The sequence below is a fragment of the Palaemon carinicauda genome, chromosome 30 (genome assembly GCF_036898095.1).
Source record: "Palaemon carinicauda isolate YSFRI2023 chromosome 30, ASM3689809v2, whole genome shotgun sequence".
Taxonomy (NCBI): Eukaryota; Metazoa; Arthropoda; class Malacostraca; order Decapoda; family Palaemonidae; genus Palaemon; species Palaemon carinicauda.
The window spans coordinates 86,287,240-86,304,764 of record NC_090754.1 but is presented as its reverse complement, the minus strand read 5'-3'; the positions used below and the strand labels follow the sequence as shown (position 1 = coordinate 86,304,764).

The window sequence follows — 17,525 nt, the reverse complement described above, 5'->3', positions numbered from 1 at the left end:
ACAATTTGCCAGAAGGCCTCCGCCATTTTCGGTGATCTCGTGCGTGCTCAGGCCGAAGAAGGAGCAGGAGAAGGAGAAGTGACATCCCAGCAGGAACCCCCAGAGTTCAAGGCTTCTCGTGGGTGGTTCGAGAAGTTCAAGAAAAGGACTGGCATCCATTCAGTGGTACGGCATGGGGAGGCAGCCAGCTCGGACACGAAGGCCGCCGAAGCCTTTGTTAAAACGTTCGACGAGTTGACTCTGCAGGAAGGCTACAGTTCGCAGCAAGTTTTCAATTGCGACGAAACTGGGCTTTTCTGGAAGAAAATGCCTCGTCGGACGTTCATCACGGCGGAGGAGAAGAGGCTACCCGGACATAAGCCTATGAAGGACAGGCTTACCCTTGCTTTTTGTGCAAACGCCAGTGGGGACTGCAAGATAAAGCCCCTGCTGATGTACCATTCAGAAAATCCCCGAGCCTTCAAAGCCCACAAAGTCATTAAGGAGAACCTTCCCGTGATGTGGAAGGCGAATGCAAAAGCCTGGGTAACGAGGCAACTGTTCATTGATTGGGTGAATGTCGCTTCGGTCCGACTGTCTGAAAATATTTGGAAGAAAAGCGCCTCCCTATGAAATGTCTGCTGGTGTTGGACAATGCTCCAGCTCACCCTCCTGGCCTCGAGGAATATCTTCTGGCCGAGTATTCCTTCATAAAGGTCCTGTATCTACCACCTAACACCACCCCTCTCCTCCAGCCCATGGACCAGCAAGTTATTTCTAATTTTAAAAAATTGTACACGAAGCATCTCTTCAAGAGATGTTTCCAAGTCACAGAGAGTACAAACCTCACTCTGCGTGAATTTTGGAAAGATCACTTCAACATCGTGATATGCCTCAAACTCATCGATCTCGCTTGGCAGGAAGTTTCGAGGCGTACCCTAAACTCATCTTGGAGGAAGCTGTGGCCTGATGCTGTCTCTGCACGAGACTTCGAGGGGTTCGGGAAGCCTGGAAGAGAAGCCGAGATCGTTGACGATCCTGAACCAATTCAGCAGTCTGAGGTGGCTGACATCGTACATCTTGGTACGTCCATGGGGCTGGAAGTTAGAGCGGAAGATATAGATGAACTTATCGAGGAGCACCACGAGGAGTTGACGACGGAAGACTTGAAGGAGTTGGAGATGATGCAAGTGAGTGATGTTCAAGAGCGGTTCTCTAGCGGTGATGAGGAGGATGTTGCACCTTTGAAAACGGCAGACATCAAGGAAATTCTCGCATGTTTCCATAAAATGGCAGACTACGTCGAAAAGGAACATCCAGAAAAAGTTTATACCAACCGTGCGCTTCAACACTGCAATGACGTTTGCCTAACGCATTTTAGAAATGTGTTGAAAAGTAGGCAGAAACAAGCTTCAATGGATAGTTTCTTATTAAAGAGGCCAGCGGTATTAGTAGGCCAAGACGAAGGTGAAAGTGAAGAAAAGAAACAGAAAAGAGGAAGGAATGAAGAATTAGAAGGTGAAAGTAAAGAAAAGAAACAGAAAAAAGAAAGTGATGAAGAAGTAGAAGGTGAAAGTAAAGAAAGGAAACAGAAAAAAGAAAGTGATGAAGAAGTAGAAGAGATTTAGAAAATAAGAAAAACGTAAAGTTATAAAAAAGCAAAAAAAAAAAAAAAATTCAATTTTAAGTTTTATGTTACCGTTAAGTGTTAAAGTAATTTTTTCTTTCATTTTATAGTTTTCCATACATAATGTTAAGTTTTAATTATTTCTGCCATTTTTTTATTTCGTAAAGTTTAAGTGTTAATGTGTTAAGTGTGTAAATTACTGTACGTAGTCTGTCACTTTCTACGTTTTCTGCCTTATGCCATCCTCCTCTGCCGCGACTTCGCTATCGGACATCGTCTCAATCAAAAGGTAAGTTTCAACTTTTTTGTTACACGAATTAACTGTAACCTTTTTTTCAGAGTGTACAGGTATCAATCCTTAATTTCGGTGTACGTACAGGTTACAATACACCTTCACTGATCTAAATGCTTTACGTACATACAGTACCATAACTTTTATACAGTAGTAAAGAAAACGGACTGTTTTCTTTGGGCTTGGGGGGGATAACTTGGCTATAACTACATTATTGAATAATCTCATAGTGGTTTCTGGAATGGATTAGGCTGTTTTTAACGGTTGTGTTAATTATTGAATGACAGAAATGGCTGCATTGCATGTTTATTACTACAGTTTAGCGTGTTTATGAAAGAAAAGGTGACTTTTTATAAGGCTTGGAACGGATTAGGCTATTTACATGTAAAACGCGACTCAGGATACGAAACCGCATCCTGAACGGATTAATTTCGTATCCTGAGGCATCACTGTATTTTGGTATTGATATTTAAGCAATTCGGACCCCACGGTCCCGATTTGCTTACATTCAAGATACTTTATAGCTATATATAAAAGACTGTACGTATATAAATCATTGTGATCATGATATTGATATATAAATCTTCTATCATGATATTGATATCACCTAAGCACCCGAGGCCCCCGAGCCCCTATTTGCTTTCCTTCAGGATTCCTAATGTATATATAGAAAACATTTTTATCATGATATTGATAGATAAATCTTTTATCATGATCTTGATATCATTCAAGCACCTGGGGCCCCCAAGCCCCTATTTGCTTTCATTCAGGACTCCTGATGTATATATATACAAAACATTTTTATCATCAGGATTCCTGATGAATATATATAAAACATTTTTCCCTTTCATTCAGGACTCCTGATTTATATATATATTATATATATATATATATATATATATATATATATATATATATATATATATATATATATATATATATATATATATATATATATATATATATATATATATATATATATATATATATATATATATATATATATATATATATATATATATATATATATATATATATATATATATATATATAACATTTCTATCATGATATTGATATGTAAGAAATAGATTTTTCCTATATATTTTAAGCAATGGAACCTATTTTTTTCGGCTACCAGCATAGATGAAGCCCTGTGATTGTTTTTTTTTAATTTTTACAATGTTTTATTTTGAAATAAAACACCAGGCATTTCGGATCTTGGAAATTTCTTCATTCTTGAAGCAATTACTGTACTTACTTTCTAGATGGAAAACATAATTTACCTGTTATTTAGCTTTTCATTTAGTAATCATGGAAAAGGCTACTCCAACATATTTATGATTACAATTTCACCTCTTAGAAAAGTTTCATAAATTTATCTATGATCTCATTTTTATGCTGTGGTTTGTATGCAACTAATAAATATTTATAGCCTCATGTCTCTCTTAATGGTTGTGCATTGCAACCAAGTTTATATTGTAATTTACTGTGAGCTGTCTTTGGAAGTTTATTGAATTTGAAGGAAAATTAATAGAAAGGATTACTGTAATTATTTTGATAGAAGAGAAAAATTGAAGATAAGGAAGAATTCAAACAACTCCTTGGTTCTGTATTGTTTTCAAACAGAAAAATAACATTTGTTAGTTAGTTAGTAAGGAATAGTGCAGTAGTTTGAAGTTACATAATTAAATGCAAATGTATGTTGAATACTAACCACTATATGCTCCGTATGAGAAGATTTATATTTTCTCCCCCCCCCCCCATTAAAGTGTTTATTACTAAAAAGCTATGAGCCATGAAGGATTTAGCAAAAATAAAAGTGTTTGATGCAGGTGTAAATCTGTGACATTCGTAGTATGGAAATGTTGCTTAACTTTTTTTATGGTATATTTTAGGTCAAATTGCAAGTACCCAGGCCCAGGAGAAATTACCAAAACTGGAAGAGGAAACACTAATAGATCCCCGTCTTGGTCCTTTTCCACCAGCGGATAGCCAGATGTTTGCAGGCAAGTAAAGTGTGAATTGTAGAAATTATTCTTAGATATGACTATAAGCTTGGCTTAGAACAACTTTCCAGTGTTTTATTAATGTATAAGATTTTTTCCCTGTAAATATCTGATACAGAATGATAGGTCTTTCTGGAAGTTGAACATCAGGACTTCCCAAAGTAAATTGTTTCAGCATCCCTTTGGTTCCTCGATTTTTACATTATATCTTTCTCAGTTGCTATCTTTACTTCTTTTCTAATGATTGACTGATTTATTGACTTTTTCTGTCCTTTATTTTATAGCCAAGGTTTAGTGCCAACTACATGTGAATAGGAATTGATTGATTAATATTTATAACTGGAATGTAGGCAATAAAGAGCCATATGTGCACACAAAACTGATAAATTGGAAGCTTAGCGTTGCATTTGCTTTCAAGTATTTTTGTTAGATTTTTAGGAATTTTTGGGTGACATGTAAATGTTTGTAACTACTGTACTGAATGAATAGAGTGGACTAGCTTTTAAAAACTCAGCCATGGGAGAAAGAATTAAAGGGAACAGACGAAACTTTAAATACAAAAAGCAGTGCAATTAATTTCCATAAGTTATTACTAGTTGTATTTTATGTTGAGGGCAGTGCCACACAACACACAATGTATACAGTACTTTATCCGGTATGGCTGCTTTTAAAGCCAGTTTTATAACACAGTATTTTGCAACAACTTCTCTCACCAATCAAGCTGTGCCACCAAGCATCTCTTCTGCAAGTCAAAAAGATTTTCTGGTTGTACAATACTCATCAGATTGGAGGTTTTAAACAGAACATGTGAAACCATACTAGCAATATTATAATTATTACTTACTAAGCTACAATTCTACTGGAAAAAGCAGGTTTCTATAAGCCCAAAGGCCCCAAAAGGTAAAATAGCCCATTGAGTAAAGAGAATAAGGAAACAAATAGAGTAGTGTGCCTGAGTGTACCCTCAAGCCAGAGAACTCTAACCCAAGACAGTGAAAGACCATGATAGAGAGGCTATGACACTACCCAAAATTAGGGAATAATGGTTTGGTTTTGGAGTGAACAAAATTTACAAGTACAGTACTGAATGCTACATAAGTAAATGTATTGTGAGTGATGGTCTTTTTCTTCCAATCACTGTGACTTCTTAATTATTTAATAGAAATAGAAATCTGCATGTTGATTGATTTTGAAGGTTTGCTTTATGCGGCTAAGGGTTGGTGGGCTAGACCTAGGTTCGCTAAATTGACCTTGGTCTCGGCAATTGTTTGTATGAAACTCTCTCCGAACTCTGTGATAACTCCATATTGGAAGCTAGTTGATTTCTTCCAGACGCCATTCATGTTGGTTTGCTTCACTTCATCCCGAGCTTCAGCAGATGGCATTTCAGATGTTGTAGGACTTCCAGAACATCTTGAGGGTCATGTTCTCTGTTGCTTCTAAAACCATAACAATTGTCCTCTATAGGTATTATTATTATTATTATTATTATTATTATTATTATTATTATTTTTTTAAATATTAAACTTAGCCGGTGAATATATAATAACTGACGTCTCCGACGGCTCGACAGATTCCAAAAACTCGCGAGCGATCGCCATGAACGTTGCGGGTGTGCCCACCAGCGCCGACTATCAGTCAGATACCGCATATACATGTAAACAGCTCCAGTTCTTCTCTGTCGGTTTCATCGACAAGTCGATTCCACTCGCTCTATGACCTCGAGTTTTCTACCGAATTGGTGAAGTACTTGGTTTTGGTTTTATTGCTTTCGCCGTGTTGGATTATTCAATACTATCTTCAAAAGAAATGCTTTTGAAAGGAGAGTAAAAGTGTTTTGCCCTTGCTTTTTTATCTCTGGTTTTTCCATAGAGTAAAGATGGCCGACCCTTCCCTCAGTGTACGGAAGTGTGTTTTAGGCTTTTAGTAATTATTTTATCACGTTATAAATTATTGTTGATAATTATAGATTTTCCTCTATATATTTTATATCTCACCCGCCTTTATTAGGCCTCTTCGATTAGCTTTCCATTTATACTAAACATCAAGATAAATTTTATGTTTTGTTTATATGCGGCCTTTTACCTATTCCTCCCCTAGTCCGAGATGTAGGCGGTCTGTAAGAGTTATGAAATGAATATTTTTTTTAGAAAATATTTTAAGAAAGATATTCTTTGAATAGTCTTCGTGCTGTTTTTTCAAAGATGAACTAACGTTTGGTTTATTTATGCTACGCAGTTTGCGCTCTATCGTTACGATAGAGAAAGAGAGAATCACGGTTTCACTTTGCAGAAAGAGTAAATCGATTTTGACGTTTTGTTCATTCTTCTTTCAAACTGAAGTGTTTTAAATACTAATTTAAAGGAACTTGTTAATTTTCAATTTCTTAGTCCTTTCAGTTTTTTCCTTTGGTCAAATAACCTGTTTATTGACGAAGGGTGAGTGGGCTTTCTCTTGTGTGTGACAAGAGAGAGAGAGAGAGAGAGAAAGAGAGAACATCCGATCTTTATTCTCGTCCCAAGTCTCTGTACAAGGAGTTTGGGAGCGAGTAACGTTGTTCTCGATTCAGTTTTTTACTCTCGTCCCAAGTCTCTGTACGGGGAGAGAGGATAAAACGTTTTTAGTTTTTATTCTCATCCCAAGGCACTGTACGGTGAGAGATTGAAAACGTAGTCTTTAGTGAACTAGTGTTTAGTCTCCTCCCCAGTCACTGATCCTTTTTAACTTTATATTTTTCAGTTTTATTCGATATATACAGTATGTTTCATTTTGTACTAATGTGCTCTCGTGTTGACGTTCAGGACGTTCGCCAACCAGCTCAGTTGCCTTGTTTTGACGTTGAGCGTCAAGCACCGCAGTCAAGGGTTGTTTTAACTGCTCAGTCTAGGCAGTCAAGGCAGTCTCGACTTGACGTCGAGCGTCCATCAACTCCTGTTGTTGTTGCTGGTCAGTCCTTTCAGCAGCGACATGACGTCGTTTCCTTGACTGCTGCTGTTCCTCCTTTGCGTGTAGACTTTGCCTGTCAAGCATTGCCGCCGCGGCAGGTCTCTCCTTTTCATGAGACTCGGCAATTGTCGGACGAGGTTCCTTCAGATGAGGAAGTTGCTGTTCCCCCTCCTACTGATATTCCTTTGGGGACTTTGTCAGACGGAGAGGAGCCTAAAGCTGCTCAGCCCAATATGGACTTTTTTTTTTAAAAAAAAAAATCATGCTGATTTTTAAGGATCTTTGTCCGGACCATTTTGTAACTGCTGCTCCTCGTTCGCCTTCGTCAGAGTTTACACTAGGCCTAGCTACTTCGAAGCCGTTGTTTTCTAAGCTAGTGCTCTCTCGCTCTTCTAAGAGAGCTTTACGTTTGCTAGGCGACTGGTTGATCACCAGGAGGAGTTTGGGGGAGACAGCCTATGCTTTCCCTCCTTTTAAACTGGCTTATAGAGCGAGCGTCTGGTATGACACGGGAGAAGTTCTCGGCTTGGGAGTTCCTGCCTCTGCCCAGGGAGACTTCTCAAGCCTCATAGACTCTCCCCGTCGCCTGGCCATGAGACGCTCCAAGATTTTATGGTCGGCTTCAGAGCTAGACCATCTCCTGTTAGGAGTTTTTCGAGCGTTTGAAGTTTTGCTGTACAATTATGTCATGCATGAACAAGGCTATCAGGGATGGCTCCAATGATCTGACAGCCACGTTCTCTGCAGGAACAAGGCAATCAGGGATGGCTCCAATGATCTGGCAGCCACGTTCTCTGCTGGAGTACTTAAGATGTAAGTGCGCTCAATGTGTTCATTGTCAAGACAAACTTCACGATGAAGACTACCAAATCTGTCTTGGCAGCAGTAAGGGAAGGCGACTGGATGGTCTCTCTCGACCTTCAGGATGCATACTTCCACATCCCGATTCATCCAAACTTTCAACAACATCTGAGGTTTGTGGACGGGGAAGTAATGTACCAATGTCGAGCACTGTACTTCGACCTCATTCCTGCTCCTCTTGTTTTTACAAGGCCCTTGCAAATGTAGCAAGCTTTCTACATTTTTTTGAGGATTCAGAGCCTCCCTTTATTTTGACGACTGGCTAATCAGGGCGTCGTCATTATATCGCTGTCTGGAGAGCCTCTAATGGACATTAGGCCTAACCAAGGAGCTAGGTCTCATAGTGAACGTAGAGAAGTCGTAACTTACAGTACCCCATCCCAGACTATTCTCTATTTGGGAATGGAGATACAGTGTCTGATTTTTCAATATTAAACTTAGCCGGTGATTATATAAGCTGCAGCTCTGCTGCCCGACAGAAAAACTCTACGCTTGAAATCCGCCAGCGATCGCTATGCAGGTAGGGGGTGTACTTCAACAGCGCCATCTATCGTGCAGGTACTCAGTACTCAATGTAAACACAGAACTCAATTTTCTCTCTGTCGTGCCACCGGCAAGACCTACTAAATTCGCTGTTGCTTACTGGATTGGTTTTCATATATTTTGGTGAAGTACACATTTCTAGATTTGAGCTTTCGCTTTGCAGACGTTATCTTCAATACATCCTTGCATTCTTTTGTTGATTTTGGATTATTTGTTGACGACTTTGGATAGATTTTGAATTCCCCTTTGACTAATTCAAAATGGCTGACCCTTCTCAAGTCCCTAAGTTCAGGAAATGTAATGCTAGGGACTGTTCAATGCGTCTTCCGAAGGCCTCTATCGATCCTCACACCGTTTGTTCCAATTGTCGGGATAAGACCTGTCAATTGGAAGATCGATGTGAGGAATGCGTTGGGCTTTCGGAATTCGATTTCATCGAATTCCAGAAATACACACGTAGGCTAGAGAGAGATAGAGTCAGGAGAAGTTCATCTCGCTCCGTTGAATTTTCCTCTCCTCATGCCCCACAACCTATTCCTTCCCCTGTAGTGGTTGCTCCTGATCCCCCTTCTAGCACTCAACAACCTTCGATGGCAGATATGATGCGTGCCATCCAGGCTCTGGGTGAGAGAGTCGAGTCATTGGCGAGTGACCGTAACCAACTCATGGCAGACGTCAAGGAGTTGAAGTGTAAGAGTGCAGTGGGTAGTGACAAAGTGAGTGGTAGTGTTGTGGAAAGTGTTGTAGATAGTGTTGCGCTTGAGGGTTCGTCTGTTCGTGCCTGTCGTCCTCCCAGTCCGGGACCTCTTGCAAGCTCCCAAGAGAGAGAGCCGACCATTTTTATTCCCTCGTCTATCTAACCAAGATCGCCCCACCCACACGAAGACGAGAGAGCCCATTTATTCCTCGTCTGCGGAAGAGGTTTCTCGAAAGAAACCATGGACCAAGGTCTCGCGGCCTCTTAAGCGCAAGTCGGTCCCTTCCGCGCAAGACCAACGGCCCAGTTGTAGCCACTGGGTCAGTTCGGACTCGCTGCAGTCTTCCGATGACTGCTCACCTCCTAAGAGAGGCAAAGCGGTACCGCATCAGGCAGTAACACCGTCTGTTGCCGCACCTGCTACTGTAGACCCTAAGTGGTCTTTGATGCAGACCATGCAGTCACAGTTAACGTCATTGATGTAGGACTTTCGTGCGGAGAAGGTTGACGCTGCACCAACCTCTAGCCTACAACCACCCACGGTTGTGCGTCCAGTGGACGCTGAGGCTACCTTCTCCCCACTCCAGCTGTGAGAGTCCCGCCACCCATGCGTTCCAGTGTACCCTGCCAGCCGCATGTTGACGTTCAGCGACGCACGGAACCTTCCGTTGACGTTCGCGAGTTACAACAACAACCTAAGTTGTTTTGTTTTGATGCGGTGCGTCAACCTCCGCAACCCAGTGTGGTTACCTCTACTCGCCCACAGCAGACTAGGCAGTTTGGAGTAGACGCTTTGCGTCCCCGCGCTGCTATGGTTGTTGCCAGTTCACAGACTGGGCAACAGTTCCATGACGTTGCGTCCGGTTCAGTCACGCGTGCACCCGTGCTGCCGGACTCAGCTGACCAGCCGATTCCTACTCCTTTGCCGCTTCCTCCTCAGTTTTCAGATGATGGACTCTCTGATGATGACGACGCTGTACACATTGACGACCCGCATACGGACATCGACGAACCCAAGACCACGCAACCCTCCTTGGACTTTAGGAAAGTTCTTGCACTGTTCAGGGAGATGTATCCTGATCAGTTTGTATCTGCGGCCCCACGCTCTCCTCCATCTGAGTTCGCTTTAGGCACGCAGTCATCCGCGCCTGCCTTTACGAAACTCGTCCTCGCCCGCTTGTCTAAGAGAGCTTTACGAGTGTTGGGAGAATGGATGCAGTCCAAAAAGAACCTTGGGAAGACAGCATTTACGTTTCCCCCTGCGAGACTCTCTTCCAGATCGAGCGTCTGGTATGCCACGGGAGAAGTTCTCGGCTTGGGAGTTCCTGCCTCTGCCCAGGGCGACTTCTCAAGTCTAGTAGACTCTCCCCGCAGGCTAGCCATGAGACGCTCTAAGATATGTTGGTCTCCTTCAGACTTAGACCATCTGTTGAAAGGAGTGTTCAGAGCCTTCAAGGTTTTTAACTTTTTGGATTGGTGTTTGGGAGCGTTGAGCAGGAAGATCTCCCCTTCTGACAAGGAAGCTTCCTTGCTCATTATGTCCTGCATGGACAAGGCCATACGTGACGGATCCAGTGAGCTTGCGGCTTCGTTCGTTTCCGGGGTCCTCAAGAAACGGGAAAACCTTTGCTCGTTCCTGTCAGCTGGAGTAACACCGTGTCAGAGATCGGAACTTCTTTTTGCTCCTCTCTCAAAGTGCCTCTTCCCAGAGGAATTGATAAAGGAGATTGCTACCTCCTTGATTCAGAAGGACACCCATGACCTGGTTGCGTCCTCTGCCCGCAAAGCCACCCCTTTGCCTACCGTATCTAGACCCAGGATGGACACTCCAGCGTCCAGATTCATTCCGCCCTTTCGTGGCAGAGCCTCCAGCAGAGGAGGTGCTCGTGCCGAAGGGAGACGTGGGAAGAAGAAAGGTACCAAGTCCTTTAAAGGCAGAGTCTGACTGCCACCTTCTTCAGACAGCAGTGGGAGCCAGACTCAAGAACTTCTGGCAGATCTGGGAGAAAAGGGGCGCAGATGCGCAATCTGTGAAGTTGCTAAGAGAAGGGTACAAGATCCCGTTTGTCCGCAAAACCCCCTCTAGCAACGTCTCCCATCGATCTCTCTCCCAGGTACAAAGAGGAAGACAAGAGGCTAGCCTTGAAGCAGGAAGTGTCTCTCTTGCTACAAAAGGGAGCTGTAGTCAAAGTCCGGGACCATCAATCCCCGGGCTTCTACAACCGTCTCTTCTTAGTGGTAAAGAAGACAGGAGGGTGGAGGCCGGTGCTAGACGTCAGTGCGCTGAATGTCTTTGTCACAAAGCAGACGTTCGCCATGGAGACCACAAAGTCAGTTCTAGCAGCGGTCAGAAAGGAAGACTGGATGGTCTCTTTAGACCTAAGGGACGCATACTTTCACGTCCCCATCCACCCAGAATCCCAACCTTTTCTGAGATTCATTTACGACAAGGTTGTCTACCAATTTCAAGCCCTGTGCTTTGGCCTAAGCACGGCTCCTCTTGTATTTACGAGGCTGATGAGGAATATTGCCAAATTCCTGCATTTAGCGGATATCAGAGCCTCCCTCTATTTGGACGACTGGCTTCTAAGAGCGTCTTCCAGTCGTCGCTGTCTGGAGAATCTAAAGTGGACTCTAAATCTGATCAAGGAATTGGGTCTCCTGGTCAATATGGAAAAGTCCCAACTGGTCCCATCCCAAACTATAGTGTACTTAGGGATGGAGATTCACAGTCAAGCTTTTCGGGCTTTTCCGTCGGCCCCCAGAACAAGTCAAGCCCAGGTATGCATCCAGAACATGCTAAAGAAGAAACGATGTTCAGTCAGACAGTGGATGAGTCTGATAGGGACGCTATCATCCCTGGAACAGTTCGTTTCGTTAGGGAGACTACACCTCCGTCCCCTTCAATTTCATCTAGCTGTTTACTGGAAAAAGGACAAGACGCTAGAAGCGGTCTCGATCCCCATTTCCGAGAAGATGAAGTCAGCACTGACTTGGTGGAAGGACAGTATCAACCTCAGAGAGGGTCTGCCCCTGGCTGTTCAGACCCCCAACCACGTTCTCTTCTCGTACGCATCGGACACGGGCTGGGGTGCGACACTAGACGGTCAGGAATGCTCGGGAACGTGGAACTCGAATCAAAGAACGTTACATATCAACTGCAAGGAGCTACTGGCAGTTCATCTGGCCTTGAAAAGCTTCAAGTCCCTCCTTCAAGGCAAAGTGGTGGAGGTGAACTCGGACAACACCACGGCCTTGGCGTACATCTCCAAGCAAGGAGGGACCCATTCTATGACGTTGTACGAGATCGCAAGGGACCTCCTCACCTGGTCAAGAGATCTAAACCTTTCTCTAGTAACGAGGTTCATACAAGGCAATATGAATGTCATGGCGGATTGCCTCAGTCGGAAGGGTCAAATCATCCCAACAGAATGGACCCTACACAAGGATGTGTGCAAGAGACTATGGGCCACATGGGGCCAACCTACCATAGATCTCTTCGCAACCTCGATGACCAAGAGGCTCCCAATATATTGCTCACCAATCCCGGACCCAGCAGCAGTTCATATAGATGCCTTTCTACTGGATTGGTCCCATCTAGACCTTTATGCATTCCCCCCGTTCAAGATTGTCAACAAGGTACTGCAGAAGTTCGCCTCTCACGAAGGGACAAGGTTGACGTTGGTTGCTCCCCTCTGGCCCGCGAGAGAATGGTTCACCGAGGTACTTCAATGGCTGGTGGACGTTCCCAGAACTCTTCCTCTAAGAGTGGGCCTTCTACGTCAGCCACACTTAAAGAAGGTACACCCAGACCTCCACGCTCTTCGTCTGACTGCCTTCAGACTATCGAAAGACTCTCTAGAGCTAGAGGCTTTTCGAAGGAGGCAGCCAGGGCGATTGCTAGAGCGAGGAGGACATCCACTCTTAGAGTCTACCAGTCGAAGTGGGAAGTCTTCCGAAATTGGTGCAAGTCGGTATCAGTATCCTCGACCAGTACCTCTGTAACCCAAATAGCTGACTTCCTATTATACCTGAGGAAAGAAAGATCCCTTTCAGCTCCCACTATCAAAGGTTACAGAAGCATGTTGGCAACAGTCTTCCGTCACAGAGGCTTAGATCTTTCCAACAACAAAGATCTACAGGACCTCCTTAAGTCTTTTGAGACCACGAAGGAGCGTCGTTTGGCTACACCTGGATGGAATTTAGACGTGGTACTAAGATTCCTGATGTCAGAAAGGTTCGAGCCACTACAATCAGCCTCCTTTAAAGATCTCACTTTAAAGACTCTTTTCCTGGTTTGCTTAGCCACAGCTAAAAGAGTCAGTGAGATTCATGCCTTCAGCAGGAACATTGGATTTTCATCTGAAACGGCTACATGTTCTTTACAGCTTGGTTTTCTAGCCAAAAACGAGCTACCTTCTCGCCCTTGGCCGAAATCGTTCGATATTCCAAGCCTTTCAAATATGGTTGGAAATGAACTAGAAAGAGTCTTATGCCCTGTTAGAGCTCTTAAGTTCTATTTAAGACGAACTAAATCTTTACGAGGACAGTCAGAAGCTTTATGGTGTTCTATTAAGAAACCTTCTTTACCTATGTCAAAGAATGCAGTTTCCTATTATATCAGACTGTTGATACGAGAAGCTCATTCCCATCTGAATGAAGAAGACCATGCTGTGCTGAAGGTAAAGACACATGAAGTTAGAGCTGTCGCTACTTCAGTGGCTTTTAAACAAAATAGATCTCTGCAGAGTATAATGGACGCAACCTATTGGAGAAGCAAGTCAGTGTTCGCGTCTTTTTATCTTAAAGATGTCCAGTCTCTTTACGAGAACTGCTACACCCTGGGACCATTCGTAGCAGCGAGTGCAGTAGTGGGTGAGGGCTCAACCACTACATTCCCCTAATTCCATAACCTTTTTAATCTTTCTCTTGAAATGTTTTTTATTGTTGTTTTTGGGTTGTCCGGAAGGCTAAGAAGCCTTTCGCATCCTGGTTGATTTGGCGGGTGGTCAAATTCTTTTCTTGAGAAGCGCCTAGATTAGAGGTTTTGATGAGGTCCTGTAGTATGGGTTGCAACCCTTGATACTTCAGCTCCTAGGAGTCGCTCAGCATCCTAAGAGGATCGCGAGGCTCAGTAAGCAAGACGTACTTAAAAAAGGCAGAGTAATTGTTCAAGTCGACTTCCTTACCAGGTACTTATTTATTTTATGTTTGTTATTTTGAATAACTGCTAAAATGAAATACAAAATCCTTAGCTCATAATAATGTAAACAATTAATGCTGGTCTCTACCCACCCCCCTGGGTGTGAATCAGCTTATATAATCACCGGCTAAGTTTAATATTGAAAAATTTTATTTTTATAATAAAATAAATTTTTGAATATACTTACCCGGTGATTATATATTAAAGGACCCTTCCTTCCTCCCCAATAGAGACCCAGTGGACCGAGGAGAAAATTGAGTTCTGTGTTTACATTGAGTACTGAGTACCTGCACGACAGATGGCGCTGTTGAAGTACACCCCCTACCTGCATAGCGATCGCTGGCGGATTTTGAGCGTAGAGTTTTTCTGTCGGGCAGCAGAGCTGCAGCTTATATAATCACCGGGTAAGTATATTCAAAAATTTATTTTATTATAAAAATAACATTTTTCGGGCCTTTTCGTCTCCCGCAAGAATGGAACAAGCTCTGTTAAAAGTCCTTCACTTGCAAGAGAGAAACAGTTGCTCTGTAAGAGTTTGAACTAGCCTCGTGGGAACTCTTTCTTAGCTGGAGTAGTTTATCTCTCTGGGGAGACTCAACCTATGCCCTCTCCAATTTCACCTAAACCATTGGAACAAGGAGAAGGGCTTAGAGAGTATCTCTTTCCCAATCTCCAACTCAGTCTAGATATGTCTGACTTGGTGGGACAGCAACATCAGACTTCGAGAAGGTCTTTCTCTTGCGATCAAGAACCCAAACCATGTATTGTTTTCAGATGCATCGGATTTGGGTTAGGGAGCTCCACTGGACAGTCTGGAATGCTCGGGTCTTTGATCCACGGATCAGAAGGAACTCCATTTAAGGCAAGTAACATCTCTCCTTTGGCGAGATTTGTGCAAGGAAAATGAATGTCTTTGCGGACGGCCTCAGCAGAAGAGGACAAGTCATCTCCATGGAGTGGACGTTGCATAAGACTGTGTGCGAGAAGCTATGGATGACATGGGGTCAACCCACCATAGATCTTTTTGCGACTTCTCTGACAGATCCAGAGGCAGCCCAGATAGACGCTTTCCTGCTGGACTGGTCTCACCTGGACGTTTATGCCTTTCCACCTTTCAAGATCCTAAACAAGGTGCTGCAGAAGTTCACCTCTCACGAAGGGACCAGGTTGACATTGGTTGCTCCACTCTGGCCCGCGAGAGAGTGGTTCACAGAGGTACTTCAATGGCTGGTAGACGTTCCAAGGAGTCTACCTTTAAGGATGGATCTCTTACGGCAGCCCCACGTAAGGAGTCTTCATCAAAGCCTCCCCGCGCTTCGTCTGACTGCCTTCAGACTATCGAAAGACTCAAGAGCTCGAGGATTTTCGAAGGAGGCAGCCAGAGCGATTGCGAGAGCTAGGAGAGCATCTACCATCAAGGTCTACCAGTCGAAGTGGGAAGTCTTTAGAGACTGGTGCAAGTCATCATCCATTTCCTCTTCCAGTACCTCTGTAGCCCAAATTGCAGACTTTCTCCTGCATCTGAGAAATGTTCGCTCCCTCTCTGCGCCCACTATTAAGGGCTACAGGAGCATGTTGCCTTCTGTGTTCAGACATAGAGGCTTAGATCTGTCCAATAAAGATCTCCAAGATCTCCTTAAGTCCTTCGAGACCTCTAAGGAGCGTCGTATGGCAACTCCTGGATGGAACTTAGACGTGGTCCTAAGGTTCCTAATGTCCGACAGGTTTGAGCCATTACATTCAGCCTCCTTGAAGGATCTCACCCTCAAGACGCTTTTCTTGAAGGATCTCACCCTCAAGACGCTTTTCTTAGTGTGCTTGGCTTCGGCTAAAAGGGTCAGTGAGATCCATGCCTTTAGTAAAAACATCGGCTTTTCTACAGATAAAGCCACATGTTCGCTTCAGCTTGGTTTCTTGGCCAAAAATGAACTGCCTTCTCGTCCTTGGCCTAAATCTTTTGATATACCTTGCCTATCAGAGATCGTAGGCAACGAGCTTGAAAGAGTACTGTGCCCAGTTAGAACTCTTAAGTTTTATTTAGCTCATACCAGATCCTTACGAGGTGAATCTGAGGCCTTATGGTGCTCAGTTAAGAAGCCCTCTTTGCCTATGTCTAAAAATGCTTTATCGTATTTTATTAGATTTTTAATCCGAGAGGCTCATTCTCACTTAAGTGAAAAAGATCGTTGCTTGCTTAAGGTCAAGACTCACGAAGTAAGAGCGATAGCAACTTCCGTGGCCTTTAAGCAAAACAGATCTCTGCGAAGTATTATGGACGCGACCTTTTGGAGGAGCAAGTCGGTGTTCGCTTCATTTTACTTAAAAGATGTCCAGACTCTTTATGAGGACTGCTACACACTGGGTCCATTCGTTGCAGCGAGTGCAGTAGTGGGTGAGGATTCTACCACTACATTCCCTTAATTCCAATATCCTTTTAATCTTTCTCTTGAAATGTTTTTAATCTTGTTTTGGGTTGTACGAAAGGCTAAGAAGCTTTTCGCATCCTTTTTGATTTGGCGGGTGGTCAAATATCATTTCTTGAGAGCGCCCAGATTAAGGGTTTTGATGAGGTCCCGTTGTATGGGTTGCCGCCCTGGATATAACAGCTCCTGGGAGTCTTTCAGCATCCTGAGAGGATGGCTGGGCTTCGTGAGGAAAGCGGACTAACAAGGCAGAGTAATCGTCAGAGTCAGCTTCCTTACCAGGTACCTATATTTATTTGGGTTTTGTTATGATATAACTGTCAAAAACTCTAAGCATATATGCCTTTATTGTATTAATACTGGTCTCTACCCACCACCATGGGTGTGAATCAGCTATTATATATTCACCGGCTAAGTTTAATATTTAAAAATGATATTTTGATTATAAAATAAATTTTTGAATATACTTACCCGTTGAATATATAAATTAAAGGCCCTCCCTTCCTCCCCGATAGAGACCCAGTGGAATGAGAAGAACTGGAGCTGTTTACATGTATATGCGGTATCTGACCGATAGTCGGCGCTGGTGGGCACACCCGCAACCTTCATGGCGATCGCTCGCGAGTTTTTGGAATCTGTCGAGCCATCGGAGACGTCAGCTATTATATATTCACCGGGTAAGTATATTCAAAAATTTATTTTATAATCAAAATATCATATTATTATTATTAGTTAAGCTACAACTCTTAATTAGGAAACCAAGATGCTATAAGCCCAAGGCCTCCAATAGGGAAAAATAGCCCAGTGAGAAAAGGAAATAATGTCATAAACTGCAAGATAATGAACATTTGATATAGAATATTCTAAGAACAGTAATATTAAAATAGATATTTCATATATAAACTATAGAGAGAGACTTATGTCAGCCTGTTCAACATAAAACATTTG

General features: G+C 43.1%; 1 protein-coding gene across 2 annotated transcripts in view; it reads left to right on the top strand.

Moving 5' to 3' along the window:
- LOC137623335 (TP53-binding protein 1-like) overlaps positions 1–17,525 on the top strand; it is a 315,782-nt gene that overhangs the window by 236,047 nt on the left and 62,210 nt on the right. For both annotated transcript variants that reach the window (XM_068354144.1, XM_068354143.1), the window contains exon 9: positions 3,794–3,904. In XM_068354144.1, the coding sequence (XP_068210245.1) occupies positions 3,794–3,904 (111 nt within the window). The remainder of the gene's footprint in view (positions 1–3,793; positions 3,905–17,525) is intronic.